Source organism: Leptinotarsa decemlineata, unplaced genomic scaffold (genome assembly GCF_025532065.1).
Source record: "Leptinotarsa decemlineata unplaced genomic scaffold, Ldec_3_MD MMD2_tig00000010_RagTag_RagTag, whole genome shotgun sequence".
In the NCBI taxonomy this organism is placed as follows: domain Eukaryota; kingdom Metazoa; phylum Arthropoda; class Insecta; order Coleoptera; family Chrysomelidae; genus Leptinotarsa; species Leptinotarsa decemlineata.
In genome coordinates, this window is record NW_027412538.1 from 9,321,826 (window position 1) to 9,340,001 (window position 18,176).

General features: G+C 36.6%; 1 protein-coding gene across 1 annotated transcript in view; it reads right to left on the bottom strand.

Annotated features, from left to right (window-relative positions):
• Nucleotides 1–18,176, bottom strand: part of LOC111511597 (galactokinase) — a 23,751-nt gene continuing 5,575 nt past the window's right edge. The window contains exons 3-7 of the mRNA XM_074171394.1: nucleotides 16,658–16,811; nucleotides 16,476–16,601; nucleotides 10,184–10,365; nucleotides 2,675–2,949; nucleotides 1–167 (exon numbers count right to left, since the gene is read on the bottom strand). Of these exons, the coding sequence (XP_074027495.1) occupies nucleotides 60–167; nucleotides 2,675–2,949; nucleotides 10,184–10,365; nucleotides 16,476–16,601; nucleotides 16,658–16,811 (845 nt within the window). The 3' untranslated portion in view covers nucleotides 1–59. The remainder of the gene's footprint in view (nucleotides 168–2,674; nucleotides 2,950–10,183; nucleotides 10,366–16,475; nucleotides 16,602–16,657; nucleotides 16,812–18,176) is intronic.

Sequence of the window (18,176 nt, forward strand, 5' to 3'; positions counted from 1 at the left end):
TTCATAATAATTATTCTATTTTATTTATCTATCATTCATGAAACTGAAATAAAAAAATATCATAGTATGGATGCTCCTTGACTTGGTTTGCAGATGTAGAAAGTTGGATTTCCTTTATATTTCTTGGTTATGTTCTCTATTACTTTTTCTGCTACATGTGCATATACCTGAAACCAATGAAAATTTTGTTAATTATAGTTTTCATTCACTCTCAAATAATTTGATAACAATACTCGTACGTGGTACGAAATTAGCTGATTTAACTGCGATAATAGAAGACCGACTAACAATAATGTATGGAAAAAATAATAAAAATTATGTTAGGTCCTGAATGTTTATATATCTAAAGATTGAAAGTCATTAAGACCATAAATGAATACTAAAGCTATATAGAGTGGTCTAACGAAAAGTATACACCTTGCTTTTCCCTTTTTTTTGTAACTTATCGCAAAAATGCTCGGATAGGTCAATTTTGCTTTTGGAGGGGACACATTTTAGATGTATTTTTCTACCTATGCCTTCAACCCCCTAGCGAGGGTGAGTAACAATCCTAAAAATTTAAATGGAAAGTGGGGTCGAGTGATATATCATTTGAAAGGGCACAAAATTCTCTTTCCAATGATACCTAATTTGTTGTATTTACTTGAATAGTTATAGAAAAAGCAAGCACATTTACTCGATATTTTTGGTGTTAATGAAAATGCGGAAAAAACGGCATTTTTATCACTACTACATTCCTCAATTTCTCTCGTGCGTTTTTTGGTTCAGATAAGTGTACAAAAAGAATTTAGGCAAACGTTCATTGATTCAGTTCGGTTGCTTTTGAAATTATTTTAACTTTACTGTAAAAATGGTTTATTCCATTCCTGAACGAGTTGAAATTGTTAAACTTCATTATCAATATAATAGTTGTGCTAGACTTACTGCTCGCCTCTTTAATAACAGTCATGCCGGGAAAAATGTGAATGATTTGTACGTTGCCAAGTTAGTCCAAAAGTTTGTCGATACCGAATCTGTCTGTAATGTGACACACCAGCCACGGAAACCGATCAGAAATGAAGCAGTGGAAGTCGCTGTTTTGGGACATGTTGAATTGGATCATACTCAAAGTACCCGTCAGCTTGCTGCAGCCTCTGGTGTCTCCCGTTCGTCCATAATACGGATATTAAAAACCTATAAATTTCATCCGTACAAAATTAAATTAGTACAGGAACTCAATGAAGATGATCCTGATGGAAGGCTGCAATTTTGTGAACAACTGAGCCAGCTACTAATTGATGATCCGCACCTATCATTCAACACGTGCTTTTCCGATGAGAGTACATTTTTTTGAATGTAGCTGTGAATAGGCATAATTGCCGTTACTGGGATGACAGTAACCCACACTTATTCCGAGAGGTCCATACCCAGTACCCTAAAAAAATCAATGTCTGGTGTGGCATAGGTAGTCATATCGTAGGGCCACTTTTTATTCCTGGGAATTCAACTGGTGAGGTCTACCTGAACATGCTTGAAGATACAATTGATCCTCTCATAACAGAAATAATTGAAAATGACCAAAATCATAATGATGATCGGCTTCATTTCCAGCAAGATGGAGCACCTCCTCACTATGTTGCTCTGGTAAGAGAGTTTTTAGATGAACAGTTTCCTGGACGGTGGATTGGAAAGAGAGGCCCCATCGAATGGCCTGCCAGGTAATCTGATTTATCGCCTTTAGACTTTTTCCTTTGGGGACACTTGAAAAATAAATGTTTTGCTACGCAGTCCATAGAAGATCTTCGCCAACGAATTACAGCAGAGTGCAGAAGTATAACACCTGATATGCTACAGAATGTTAGGAATAGATTTGAACAAAATCTGTATTATTGTATGGAAGCAAATGGGTCACATTTTCAGCACTGGCTGAAATAGGAATCTACTAAGTCAATTACACATTTCAAAGTACTGGGTTGTAGTTGTTTTTCTTCATAATACCTTGAGTGAAATACAACAAATTAGGTATCATTGGAAAGATAATTTTGTGCCCTTTCAAATGATATATCACTCGACCCCACTTTCCATTTAAAATTTTAGGGTTGTTACTCACCCTCGCTAGGGGGTTGAAGGCACAGGTAGAAAAATACATCTAAAATGTGTCCCCCTCAAAAGCAAAATTGACCTGTCCGAGCATTTTTGCGTTAAGTTACAAAAAAAGGAGAAAAGCAAGATACATATTTTTCGTTGGACCACTCTAAACCGACGCTCACAATAAAAACACCCAACTTTCATTCTTTCTAGCCTGTTTCACAGGTGAACATCAAGAATTATAATCATTCCTCCAAAAAATCATTTCCATTCACCAAAACATGAAATTAACAATAGAACTTGAAACCAATAATTCGATAATATTTTGTAGAACTGATTAGCAATGCAACTTATACAAATTATCGACCTCAGTTGATAGATATTACTGATTGGTAAAACAAGTAGTTTCAAGAACAGGTAATCACCAGGTACATACTACATAACATAATGACTTGACTGCATCACTGGGACAAGACAAAATTTCAAAAACTCTGCACTCTGCAATCTACAAATAAAAACTCTTCTTTGATAATATCCCTAACTTAACGGTAGGTAATCATAGATTGAAAACGTATCAAAGTTATATACAAAATGAATCTTATCTTACCAAAGTAACAGTACATCCTCCAAATCCACCCCCGGTCATTTTGCTACCCAGAACTCCTTCAACTTCGAGAGCCAGTTCAACCAAGGTATCTAGTTCCGAACATGACACGCTGTAGTCATTTTTGAGCGAATAATGACTCTCCGTCATCAGTTCTCCAAACTTCTTGTAGTTCATTTGTTTGAGCATTTGCGCTCCGTCAGTGGTCCTCTTGTTTTCGGTCACGATGTGCCTTGCTCTGGATAATATATTGTTGTCTGTGTTGATAGATCTCAAATCTAAAATCAGAAGAAGAGTTAGTAAAGTATATTTCTGTTAGTGAGGTAATTATTGAATTGGCAAGGGATTCAGTGAAGTTTTCGAAAATCATTAATATTACCATAACGACTGAGGTTGTACCTTCTTGAATACCATTATTGGTGAGTCTACACTATTACTACGAAAAGTATGACACTTATGTGAAGCTATCTCTCGAGACGGTTCCAAAATATCAGATTACTTTAAAAGTTTTGTTCATTTCTATGAGTCTACTTTAAACTGTGATGCCTCAGTGAATACTTATTCAATTTAATAAAAATTAGCACCATTTTAATCAATGTACTTTTGCTAACGTAACACGAATCGATTAATACCGTTAGCATAAAAATTGCGTACTCAGGAATTGATGAAATCGACGAAGGCCGTTTTTGCCGGCGAAGGTTTTACCGGTGAGAAAGTTATCGAAGTGCTTGTAAAGATGGTAGAAGTTTAGCGAGAGGTAATGGTAGTAAGTCTGGAAAGCAAGTAATTGAGAGTGGAGTTCCTCAAGGATCAGTTTTGGGCCCGATTCTATTTCTCATTTATATTAACGACCTCACCAACTTAGACATCAATGGTGAAATTACTATTTTTGCAGATGATACATCGATTCTATGGCACAACAAAAGCTGTTCAGAGCTTAAGTACCACATAAGCATAGATATAGAAAAAGTTAAGAATTGGTGTGATTCCAATCTTCTAACTTTCAATACAAGCAAAACAAACATCATAACATTCAAAGGCGACTTAGATGATGTTTATTTGGACAAGGAACAAATCTCCATTTCTACGGATAATAAATTTCTGGGGCTTCTGATTGATAATAAATTGAAGTTTGGTAACCATATTACAAAACTATGCAATCGATTAGCTTCAGGTTGCTTTGCGGTTCGTGTCGTTGCTAATGAGTTGAATTTGGGTATAGCGAAGAACGTATACTACGCACTAATAGAATCTCATCTTCGTTATGGAATCTGCTTCTGGGGCGCTTGTGCTCAGTATTTAATTCAAAGAGTATTCTCTCTCCAAATAAGGGCAATTAGATACCTATATAGTTCTGATTACCGTGAATCCTGTCGTCCGTTGTTTATGCAACATGGAGTTCTAACATTGGTTTGTATCTACATTTTGGAAATGGCTTGCCTCATGCAGAAGAAATACCAAGCTATAATTACTTCTGAGTCAACCTATAACACTCGCTCCTCTCACTTGATCTCGCTTCCAATTCCCTCCTCAACTTTAATTCGCAACTCTCTAATTTTTGAGGGCAAGAAAATTTTCAATCACCTTCCCCTAACCTTGCGTGTCATCAAAAGCGAAGTCAAGTTCAGAAAATCTGTAAAAACGCTCATAGTTGGGAGGGCCTACTATGCCCTGGAAGAATACTTTCAGGATTCTTTTTGCTGAGATCTCCATCTTTGGCGGCGGTCATATAACGTTTGTTTTTCCGGCATGTTACTTTATTCATTTAATTGGCACATCGTAGTTTTGTTGTTCAATGTTATTTGGCTTAGTGGTGTAAATCTTGTTGCTTTTGTATATGTAATTATGTCCGCTTATTGTAAGTGTGAATTTATGTGTATTTATGATCTCCTTGCTAACTGTATATTTGTGATGTTATCATGGTGACTGTATGCTTTCTCATGATAATTGTTATTCTTGGACAATAAAGTATATTTTGATTTGATTTGAGGACTGGGGAGTATATTCGGACGGTGATTTGTGAAACGGGCGTTGTCGAGGAGCATGATCGGACGTGTTCTGTTGACCGACTGCTACTGGCGCAATTTTTGGTACATTTCGTCAATTTGGCCCGGTTACAGAAAGTTCTGAATCTGTAGAGTAGGTAGGCACAGAGCACTTTGAGCCACATTTGACCAAATGTACATCCTCTCGAGGAGTTGTCCTCCTAGGTCATCGTCCATACTGTCCTCTCCAGGAAGGTGGACAGGTTGCTGGGAGACATCTCCTTTATATCGGCAGGTGTAGGCCAAGACTCGCCGAACACACACTCTCTTGTTGACGATAACTCCTGACACTCGCATAGGACATGCCTGACAGTTTCATCTTCCTATTCACACATCCTGCATCGAGGTCTGTCCACTAGCCCCATAATATGGAGGTGTTTCCTTAGTTGACAGTGGCCAGTCAGAAATCCTACTGTTAAGCGTAGGTTTTTCCTGGTCATCGCCAGATATTTCTTCGGCGCCAGCTTCCCATGGTCGCCCAGGGTGATCCTGGCAAGACTGCATTCTTTGATTCCATACCATCTCTTTAGAGATTGAGCATGGATGTGACGTTTGGCTAATTCCGTAATTGGCGAAGTCACCAGTAGGTGTCACTGGACCCTAAAATTCTTAGTATAGCCGCTTTCTTGGCTAAAGAGTCGGCAATGCGAGGATAATGTTATTATCTACCGAGGCTTTGGGTAAATCTTGGTGGCACTCTAGTACTAGCTCTGAGGTAACAAGTTGTCTGTTCAATGCTAATAGAGCTTGTCTACTATCAGTGCAGATTTTTATGTTTTTGCCAGAAATTCCTTTCCTTGTTGTTTCTTTCCCCACTTAATCCTTCCCCACTTAATCCTTAGGCTTAGTGACCTGGAGTAAAATCCACATCTTGGGCCTTCTTTGGTTTCTGAGCCGTCTGTATATATGCGTATTGCATTTGTAGAATCTTACTCTGTGTTCTGTTTCATTTGTATCTTGTAGGGTTTATAAAACATAAACTTAGATTCAATTGCATCACTGGTTGCCTGCAGCAGATGTTGTCCAGTAAGCGCTTCTGGCCATAGGCTCAGTCTCAATCAGTAATCATGGTCTTTTTTTTCATGGATGTTCGTTTTTTCTAATTTCTGGGTGGCTTATCGGTGTCCAACCAGTGTCCTGAACGTTTCCTGTTGTCGTAGAGTATCCACTTTCCATAACATGTGACGATACTTTCCAAAAAGGGATCGTTTTGGTTGCGGAAAAGCAAAGAAGAACAAACCTAAACCTTCAAACCTTGGGGCATCCACTGTTCGAGCTTTTTGACCTTTCCAAAACGTTTTTAAACCATCAAAAACCGCATGGGAGCTGAAGTCCAGTTCATCCGCCATCCCACGCACCTTTTGTGATGGGTCAGTCTCCACCAGGGTTCTAAAATCCTTTTCCTGGAATACTGTAGGTCATCATTGCTAAATGCCGGCAGCGCCGGAACTTCCCGAAAACAAAAAATTGACCGAAAATCGCTGAAGAGTACAAAAATTAAAATTTGAAAAAATGAGCACCATCAACGTATAAAATAAAAATCTCTCGATAAGTATAAACCACGACACAGTAGAACAAATATTTATTGAGATATGGAACTACAAAAAGACATGACATTATAACGGAGGAAACTTTTGAAACCACCTAATATTATGAACAAATCGAAACTAATCTAAATTTGCTAAAAAGAAGTTCACATTGATATATTACTCTGATCATTTAGAAGAACTACAGTAATCTCGTAAGCTTATATCTGCCGGAGGCAGATATAGGTTTATGAGTAGTGGTAGTAGAATGAGTAGTTTCAATGAATTATAATAATGACTTTATTCATAAAAAAGAATAATTATAATCATACAAACAAATAATAGCTATGTTGAATAAAGTAAAATGGCAATAAGTGCAGAAGCACTTGTTTCGCCTAAAAAAGAAAACTTAACACATACACACACAAATACATACAGACACTTTTTTTAAAATAATGTTAGGGCTATAAAATGACCAAATTGTAAACCTAGAAGGTGAACGATCAGAAGGGTGATATTTTTCAATTCATAATAGGTACTGTTGTAAAAAAATTCAAAAAATAATAACGCGCATTATACATTATATTATAAAACTGCTTTATACTTAAATGAATTGATGTTAATGACGTACATGCAAACATATGCATCATATGGGTTCAGGTATATAACAAACATAACACACAAATTTCAAATATTTTTTTTGTCAACAAGTTCAGCAAAAAAATTTCTTGGTTGAGATAATATGAATAATCTTAATTTTCTCTTGAACAAATGAATAATTGTGATACTGCGCATTTCTTCGGGAATAGTTTTGACCAGCTTAGGAGCAAGGTAATTGTATGAATGCTGGAAAATTGATTTTTGCGTTTGAGGAATAACGTGGTTATTTTTTTTACGGGTGTTGTATAAGTGAGTCGGAAGAGTGAAACATCTGTTCTTGTAATAAGCTATGACAATATTATAGTAAAACAGTTGGCGGATATCGAAAACTTTAGCTTCGGAATACAATGATTCTGTTGAATAATGTGGTGGTTTTGATAGTATCAATTTCAGGAACCTGTTTTGGAGCACCTCAAGTGGACGAAGGTGTATATGGAATGTTCCACCCCAGCAAGCGATTCTATAGCTCAGATGACTCGCCACGAGTGCGTGATATAGAATTTTGAGATCAGAGTATGTCAGTATTTTCAACAAATATTTGAATTTGTATAGTATACAACGTAACTTATTACAGATATATTGAATATGTGCCTTCCACTTGAGATGTGAATCAATTATCACACCTAGATATTTCACTTTTGATTCGGGAAGTATTACATGTTGTCCAATCTTCAATTGTGAAAAAGAAGGATTACTGAAATTATTGCAACTGAAGGGTAGATAATGAGTTTTATCGAAATTTACTGTGAACAATCGATGTTCAAGCCAATTTTTTATTGATCCGAGATCAGTTTCAACAATACTTTTCAGTTCCTCCCAGCCATTCGCCTTGTAGAAAATAGCCGTATCGTCTGCAAAACCTAATATTTTACCTTTGCTTTCGATAGAGTACAGTCCATTCACATATATGTTGAAAAGGATTGGTCCTAAAACCGTGCCTTGGGGAACCCCAATAACAGTTTTTCGCGTGTCACTCAACACGTCATCAATTCTCACATACTGGAATCTATCAGTGAGGTAACTTCTGAACAAATTCAAAGTTTTGCCTCTTATACCAATATCCTCCAAGGATTTCAATAGAAGGTCATAGTCAACTGTGTCGAATGCCTTCGACAAGTCGATAAATACGCATAGGCATGGTTTATTTTCATTAAGAGCTGATGATATATCTGTGATGAGAGCTATGATTGCGTCCTGAGTGGATACTTTTTCGCGAAACCCAAACTGACGATTAGATGTTATGTTATATTTCGAGACGTACGATGTTAACCTTTTTTTAAGGATTTTTTCAAAAACTTTGTTCAGGTGTGTAGTATTTACATGAATCAGTTGTGTGATTCGATATATTTAAAGCTTGAAGAAGCACAATACTATAGGAATGAAGCAAATGTAAAATGTAGCACTTTTAATGCCAATGGATTTAGCCTAGGATCACGTATGTTATTTTTGCTCACAACACGTATTTTCTGGTCTGCGAAACCTTCACATCAATCTCACAACTATATCGTAGATTGTTGCTATCACCTTTCTGTTCTCGTGTTCAACATACTTGATCTGAGGAAGGCCTAGGCTTTTTGATAAGCCGTGGTCTTCAGTTTTATTAAAACAGACACCACGCATTGGCCTATTCCTATGTACAGTGGTCCCTGGGGCTTCAAAGTGTTCTTCGATGTCATTCTCCACAGAAATTTTGAAATATGGGATGGATAAAATAATCGGGATTTCTGAAATTTGACGTTACTACAAAAAAAGTGCTATATTGGTGGTAAGGAGTGTCTTCCAAATTGATATGTGATGGCTATGTTTTGATTTTTTCGTTACTTGATACACATCAGGCGTGAAAGGTCGATTGGCTGTTCAATTCATTGGATACGGACTTGATTTTCGGAATGAAAAAGTGAAAAAAATCATCATTATTTCCAAATAATAGTGTGTTTCACAGACCTCGGTAAACTTCTTTTTGAATTAATTTAAAAATATGCCTTGTTTTGTCATTTATTATAAGTATTAGTTTAGATTGAACATGTATGAAGATATGAAATTCTACTGATAAAAGTAGTATTTTAATTTCGGTTGATGTTTGAAGTACATAAAGTTGTAAAAATTGATCATTTTATGAAATTTTCGTGAGTGCTTCAGTTAAAAAAATTATTAAAACCACTTTTGATAGATCACTATATTTATTCAACAAATTCAATGAGATATTTGTCCTCTTATGTGTAAAAAGTTGTAGTTGATAAGATCAGTAATGCCTGATTAAAACACTTGTAGAAGATAAAATGAAAATACGAATATCTCTAATGACATATGGAGCGAAATGTATGATAGGAAAGATAAATATGCAAAAATTATGTAATAGTTTTGATATAATTAAAAAAAAATACTGTTTTGAACTGAACAAGTAAATAGGAGTAACAATGATTTAAATTGGACTGAGAAAGAGGTTGATAATATTTTTAACCGAAATATACTTTCAATTCCAGAAAAAATCAACGCCGGCCGCCGTAAATTAATTCTGTCGGAACATATAAACACTAACCACTCGAATATCGGGAAAGTCTAGTTGACAGTGCGGTGCGAAGTATTCTAATTCAATAAGGCGATAGAAATTTGAATATTAGTTTGAAGTTTTAGTTAAATTGTTTGATTGTATAGTCAGTGTGGCAGCGAAATAAAGTTGAGTTGAATTGTACACTGTAGTCAATCATTGGCAAACCCACGGGGAAAACATAATAAAATACCTAACAATATAAAAAAATTGAATTATACGAAATTCAAAACACAACTGAAAGCATATATCTTGAAATAGATTGACAGTTTTGTAGTTTCACATATTTTTTATTTCTTTTTTTTTGTTTACTTTTCTTTGTCGTATTATTCTTAGTATGTTTGTTTTCGAATTGTATGTTACATTGTCCCTACCATAAACATGTAATGTTTCTTGGGATTAATAAATTCATTCATTCATTCATACAATCCCTATTTGTTTTTCAAATCGAAGATATTCCAAAACGATTCAGTATAAGAGTTAGAACGTTGTATTCATGATTATATAGGCTCTTATCACTTATTGAGAGCTGCAGAGACCCAGAAAACGATTTTTAATTCGGTGGTCAACATAAAAAGTTACGTTTGCAGAGTCACTGCTGTAACTATCGTTTGTTTATTTTCAATGAGCCAGATTTGAGGAGAGATATATGAAATGTTATGTCTAATTCATAAGTATAAGAGTGCATACGGGTGTAATGATAACAATATCACGCACCACAGAGATAACTTACATTCAATGTCTTCCAGATTCGCGTCCCTCAGACTAACTTTCTTCAGAATCATTGCCGCTTCGTAGCATTGTTTTCTTCTGATTGGGTATTCACTTTGAGTCAGTTCATGTTTTACATTGGAGTTAGTTATGAGTACTACAATATTCTCGTCTTTGAACGGTATCAGTGTGGATGTTAATTGCCTAAAAAAAAGTTCAATTTACTCTAGAGTGACATACCTCCATGAATCATTTTTATTTCTATATATTAGATTTGGAGAAGCTCAAACTATTATTTTGTTCAAATGTTAGAAAGAAATGAATAAAGACTATCTCCAAAATTATCAGCAGCGTTTGTAAAAGCAAAAGATTTAAACATTTGATTAAAACAACGATAAAAATAAAATAAAAACAACAATAAAAATTAATTGGCGCTCCGGGGCGACTTCATTGATTCCAGTGGCGCATTTGCTTTTTCAGCTGCAGGAAAACCCGGAAAAACCTGCAGCACCACATCATCTGAAGATCTTGATCTAACAATGTCCTCTCTCTTATAAAACAAAATGTAGGGTGTCTCCAGAGGCTCCAATAAATTCAATGCATCGCCAGAACACTTCGTGACACGACTATCGTCAAACTTAAACCAGTCCGTTTCTTCTTTGACCAAGGTGTAATAATGACCAAATTCAACGCCAGAACCACAGTGAACAATGACTGCATGAATATTATAATAGTGGTCTGCTAGGTTGAAATGTTCATCTATTTCGAACCTTCCAAAGAGTTTCTTGCTTCCGTTAGAGGTTGAGTCTTGTTTTTGAAAATAATCAGTGTTATTATTAGATTGACTGGTGCCTCAGCTATACTTGTTTCCTTATAACAGTCAGTTAGTTTGGCGCATGTTTGACAATACAGTCGATCGTCACCTGTTAAAAATTCCATTTTTCAGATGATGCAACAATAAGCTTTGCACGGACTGGTTATTAGTCATATTAGGAAATGCTAGATGAAGTTCCAGAAATTCACATAAGTTTTCGGTACTTCTTGAACATATACCACAAAGTAAACAAGTGAGGATTTTTCCAGCAAAAGATTTACAATCACAAGACGAGATGGGCTGTACGGAATCATTCAGTCCAAAGCGGTCAGGGGTATTGATTTTGCTATTGTTTTGCTCACGAAGAGTATTCAACAAGAACCCCAAGAATTCGGAACAATCCTCTTGTTGTCCTAACGAGTATCTAGTGGACTTCAAAGACTCCAGGAAATCGGTTGGAGGGAAAGATGATACCTTCTTACGAAACTGCAGCTGCATGAACAGGTGTTTGAGTTTGATGAATAAGTAGGAAACATTCCCGTTCTCGTTCATCACTAAAACTTCGTTCTTGAAATTCTTCGTCATGAACAACAATTGTAAAATGCTATTCATGTAGCAAGTGTTTCCTAAATTATCCAATCCAATTTTCTTCTCTAGATTTTCAGGACAACTATCTACTGATTCGTAAGGAAGAACATGTCACAGAATCTCCATAAGAACCATTTCTCAAGCTGAGATCGATCCTTCCAAGTGAAGAAGGGTTTCGTAGAGGGATCAATTCGGCTCTTGCTTCATGAAGCTCTTCCACTGAAAGGGAACCAGTTCTAGGAGGACTGCAACTCATATTTGGGGGGCAAGAATGACCTGAGTTATTTTGCACGTAGCTATTGCAGAGAGTTTGAAAATGAATAGTACCAATATGTTAGTGCAGATTAGAAAATAATAAAATTCAGAGGATGTCGTAGGTTACACTTCTAATGAAAAATTAAAAATGAACCGTAATAGAAACAAAAGACGAATTTTAGTAATATGATCTTTCAAATCTCCTGGATAGGATGGTATATTTCCAGCTCTTTTTCAAAACGGATTGGAAATAATGTTACTTAATCTCATAAAATTGTATAGAGCTAGTCTGGCGTGGAACTATATACCACCCAGTTGGTTGGCAGCAAGAGTGGTATGTATATATACCCCTAAATCGGTACGACCACTCAGCCTTACATCCTTCCTATTGAAAGGAATTGAGAGGATACTGGACGGACACATTAGGAGGGTGGCATTATATGCATTCCCCCTGAATAACCACCAGTATGCTTATCAAACCGGCAAATCGAGAGATATAGCAATCAACAACCTTGTAGAGAAAATATCCCAATCCCCTGACAACAAGGAGATTGCGGGTGCTGAATTTCTCGATATTGAAGGAGCACTACCTAAATCGATAGAATCATCTCTGGCTAGGAAAGGTATAGAATCGACCAGAACTGGCTGGATCTATGCCATGCTGGTGAACAGAACTTCAACTACAACTCTTCAAGCAGGGGTACTATCTTCCCTTCTGAGGTCGCTCCTGATAGTCTGTTTGATGCCCTCGACAGAAGAAAAGTAGATCTGCAAGCTTATGCAGATGACCTTGTCATCTTGGCAAGGTCCACGTCTGGAAGGGTAGCTTGAAATATCCTCCAAAGCACGTTGGACGTTGTTCACAGTTGGTGCCTGAGGCAGCAGATGTCTGTCAAACTCAGCAAAACTGTAATAATCCCCTCATCACATTTTTCTGGAGAGAGATGCTAGATGGACTGCATATAAATTTGTGCACATTGCAAATTGCACAAATCAATTTAATGCAGAGGGTAACAGACTCATAGTTGACACTGGAAGTCACAGAATTCTGGAAATGACCTCTGACTTTATGCCTCCAACTGTCAACTACAAACTGCCTATACCGAGCAACGTCTAAATTGGTGGCAAATTGCTCCTCGATACGAAGACTCAACAGATTGTCTCTGGTCTGGATTCCTGGCCATACTGGCCTGTAAGGCAATTAGGCTGTTGACTGCCTTGCAAAGGATGGCGCTACAAGCAGCTTCTCGGACTAGAACCTGTCATTGGCATCGCTTTGGGCTTTGCCAAACAAACATTGAACACCTGGATGACAAGAAGATTTATGGACTTCTGGCAGAATCTTCCAGGATTGGCTCACTCCAAGGCGTTCACCCTTCGAAGCTTGATCCCAAACAGTTGTTGGACTATAGTAGGGATGAATTACGCTGTCTAACAGGTCATCTACAGATCACTGTCATTTAAATCATCATATACAGGGACTCGGACTGTCGGAAGACAGTGTGTGTCGCCTCTGTTTGGAAAATGATGAAAAAGCAGAGCACATACTTTGTGCCTGTCCCGCTGGGAACCAAATCAGGTTTTTAGAGTTCGACAGAGCCGTACTTTTTATACTGAAAATTGTGGTATGGGGCATTGTCTACAATCAAAACACTTTTTTCTGGAAGATTGGGAATTAAATTTTGATGCTTTTCTAAGTCCTTGTTTATTGGGCGTTGAAAAAGAGGATGCCTCACCATTTTCAAATGTTTTTCATTTCACGAGTTATTCTTTCAATGCCACCCAAACTTACACCCGCCGCTTTTGCACAACGCTCTTGACCTTTTTTTAGGTCCATGCTTATGTCATTATCAGCTTCTCGTTACACGGTAAAAAATACATTAGCAATCACTTCTCTCGTTTGACCACCCAAAACTTTTCGTTCCAATATCGATTCGAATGCTATTTTCTTAGATCACAGACTTTTGTCGCGTACTATATTTCACCGAAGTGGACACTACAAGATTGTCGTCAAGACTGAGCTCCGATCGTCTTTAAGAGTTTTCTACCACGCGCATCTAATAATAGGGGGGAAGCCCAAGCGGGGATTTCGGGGTTTACTAAAGCGCGGCAGATTAATATACAGGGGGATACCTTGTACCCGGTTACGTACCTCCACCAAATATGAGCCCCATATATAATGCCGTTTGTGAGGGATAAAGGATCAGATTAGTAAAAAAAAATTGATCATCAGAAATTCTCGAGCACGTCAGATTAAGGTAGGGTGAGTTAATTATCTGCTTAAAAGTGTATATTCCAGTAATCTGCCAATTTGAGAGTGGCGTAATGAAAGGGGAGGGCAGCAAAGTTTTAAAAAAATAACGTCATTTCGACATTCTCGAGCATAGCTAATTTTTTGAAGGAAATAATTCAAGGATAACGAAAAATATATAATCTGACAATTTCCGCAAGCCGAAATAACAAAAATTCGTCGATAAAGTTTAATGCGTGCAGCTGTGTGATACCTATATTTCCCTCTCCAAGTTTCTATTCCTCTATTCTCTATTCACATTTTCCCTATCTATTACTCTCTCACTCCGTCCCCACTCTGAATTCTGTTGTCATGACGCCATCACAGCTGATCACAGAGACTCGTTCGTGATGAAGATGATGATTAATTAATCAATTAATTGATGGATGTAGCCGTTACTACGTGGTAGGAAATCATAATGAAGAAAAGAGAAATTAAACTTTCTATGTTTTTTACCACTTTTATTTGTAACTAACGTTACTGCAGTTTCGTCCTATAAGGACATTTTCAAATTTGTACAATATATAAGGACATTTTCAAACTTATACAATATATAAGGACATTTTCAGACTTATACAATATATAAGTTTGAAAATAGACAATATATAAGGACATTTCCAGACTTGTATAATATATAAGTTCGAAAATGTCTTTATAGGACGAAACTGCAGTAACGTTAGTTACAAATAAAAGTGGTTAAAAACATAGAAAGTTTCATTTCTCTTTTCTTAATAAATTATCAATTGATTATAAAAAATTACATTTTTTGAGCATTTAAAAAAAAATTATTTTCTTATAAATACAAGTATTCTACTTAAAAAACATACACTTTTTTATTTGCATGTTATTTCCTGAGCCTTTCAATAAATTAAGTTCAATGAATTAAATTTATTTTTTTTGAATATTGTTTTTGTCAGATTAAGCGAATCCCTCCAGATAATCGTCAGATTATGAGACAGCACGTCTAAAACATGAAGATGAACCATATATATCTTAATCTGACGCGCTTGAGTATTTCAAAATAGCGAATTTTTTTTGCACATTATAATAATGGGCGCGAATTTGCGTCAGATCGAAATCGTCAGATCATTGAATGAGAGCTTTTTTTGTTGCACTTAACACCCCCTTAGAAAATCTGACGCGCTCGATTAATTTTTTTTTACTTTTAACCCTTACGTACAACCACCCACATCATGCAAACGATCAGATTAACATACCAACATTATTAAAAATACGTAGGACATTGATGCTATTAATATCTGACGCGCTCGAGTATGTCCATGCAACAATATTTTTTTACATATTTAAAAATCTATAGCCGCTTTCCCCACCGATGCAAATGAATATATCACATAACATAATTTTCTTCTTATCATCTAAGCTTTGCAACCTAATATGTCTCAATGACGCCCGAGTAAATCACCATTTTGCATCGTGGGCTCCCCTGCTATGAGGCGAAACTTTGAAATCGCTTTCTAGATTTGACCAGCTGTACCTCAGACATGAAAAAAATCACATAATAGTTTTCGATATATGTGAAGTAGGTATTCGACAATGTGTGGCACCAGAGATTTATTCGGGAGCCCTTGTTTGTGATTCGCTACAAAGACTGCACCGGTAGATATTTGAGTGAGGCATCGATCACTTTCAAAGTGATCCTGATGTAGTGCGAATAATTGCATAGCTTAGGTCAGCGAGGTGACCGTTCATATGATTGAAATTGAAAACAATCCCGAGCAAATTCGTTTGTATACATTGATTTGATTTCGATCGATTGTACCTATAAATACTTATTCAAGAATAAGCACTTATTTTTTACCAGTCTCGTGAGCCATTCTGATCCACTCCTGGATGTATTTATCCACTCTAAATGATCTCTCCAATATGATCATATCACCTCTCTAATACCGAAGTGAGGTGATCTTTTTCATGAGAACCCTACAAAGATTCTATAAAGATTGTACATCCATTAATCTTGTAGATTATTGCCCTACTGAAACATGAGTTTTTTCTACACATGTGTTGCTTTCAAGCTTTTTGACTTTAAACAAAGTAGAACAAATCGTCTCATTGACAATCCTTCATTTCGAAGGATATAGAGAAACATACCACACATTTCTGATCGTTATAATTCATGACCGTTCCAGGCCAACATCATGAACTGTCCACTAGCTACAGATATCTTTCTTAAATTGGATTTTAATTCTCATTAAATTAGTTCTGAAGTGATTGATAAATGATGGATTTATATTCCTTCATTTGATAGTTTTCTATGTTTTGATGAAGCAGTTGCACAAAATATGTTTTTGAAAAGGTAGTTTGCATTTACCATGCGCAGAAAAATCAAAATAATAGTTAGAAAGTTACCTGCAATCTATCAGGAGTGCATGATCTTTTCTACCCATGAATGATATAAATTGGTCCATAATTCCACAAGGCATTCCTGCGTAATCATGTTCTGCCTTTTGGCATGCCAAAGCTTTATCGGTGACCCTGAAAAGCGAAGGATTCCATCCAACCTTATACCAGTCCTAGTTGTATATACTTACATAGTTCCCTTGCTTCCAGTTAGTTCATCCAAAAGTAAATAAGTCGCTACTTCTAGAGATGCACTACTGGATAATCCACCGCCAATCGGAACGCTCGAATGTATTACAGCTTTGAAGGCCGGTGGAATTTCTCCGATGTAGTTTGCTATAACTCCTTCAAAAATAAAACGATCAATTTACTATAATGAGGAAGACAGACACTCGAGACCGATGACTCGAAAACGAATGATTTTTCGATAAACATTTTATAGGAAAAAGTTGTTTATTTTGACGAGATCCACCACATACTTAATTTTTGTAATGTTCTCAGCAACTTCACTTAGCGCCCTAGGAGCTGAATAATATTGTAATAAATTAACGAATTAACTGTCTTAAACAAATTTATTTCCAACAATATTTCACTAAACACAGACTAATTTATTTATTGCAACACTTAGCAACTACCGCTCAATTTATTTCCACTATTTGAATTTTTGTTTAGCCGCTTGATTCACTTTCTGAACTGCCCTCTTGGGTCGGGAAGACGTGCTTATATCGGTAACTGTGTGTGTGTGTGTGGGAGGATTGGCATTGGAATTATCCTTTTGCCACAGAATGTATATCGGTAACGATCCTTTCTAGAAATCAGTAGTCGGTTCGGTTATATAATTTTACCGGAGATTCCCGACTGCATTCTTTCGCGGTGATGTCATGTGTTTGTTCGCTGAGTCGGCCGGCATGTCGGTCAGGGGCGGCTTCAGATTCGTTACATTATGTATCGATATAGAAAACTGCAATTATTTCGAACACGAACACCTTCAGCGTTATTGAGGAAGTGTACCTTTTTTACGTGGAAAAGGTGTAGATTATTTCATGAAAGATACCAAAAAAGTAAGGGCAATTTGAAATAAATAATGACAGCGTACGCAGCGCCATCTGGATGTTACATGAAAAATAATACGAAATCATGATTTCCCATGTCTCCGAAATACGCCACTTGAATGTTTTAACGTACTTATGTAACACTCTGCAGAAATGAGGGAAAGAGAATTTTATTTTCAGCTCTTCCAGACAAGGTATTCCTCAATTGTGCGATGTTCGTCCTGTTGCAGAAGGTCGTCCATAATAACTTCGCCTCACTTTACCGCTAGATGTCGGCCTAGCATAGGGATTTAATGCATTTCGGAAACCTAGATAACCATCGATGGAGTTGGAGCTTGGGGTTAGGTTAGACCTAATTGATTGGGTACTGTTTGCTAAAATATTTCCTGCCATTGTTGATACCTGCTCCTTTGTCTCAGTTGGCTTTGATATTTTTACTTCAAGTGTTGTTATCCACATCACATTTGTAGAACTTTATCAATTCATCGATACGCTTTTCCAATCACTATTGACTTGCTGCATCAAATTTTTGACAGTGAATATTGGTTGGTCAGTGAGTGTATGATTTGTGTCATTGATTTATTCATCCGCTTCGTTCAACTTCAATTGTGGAATTTTGAATTTTCATTGCATATCATCTACCCACTCTAGAAATTAC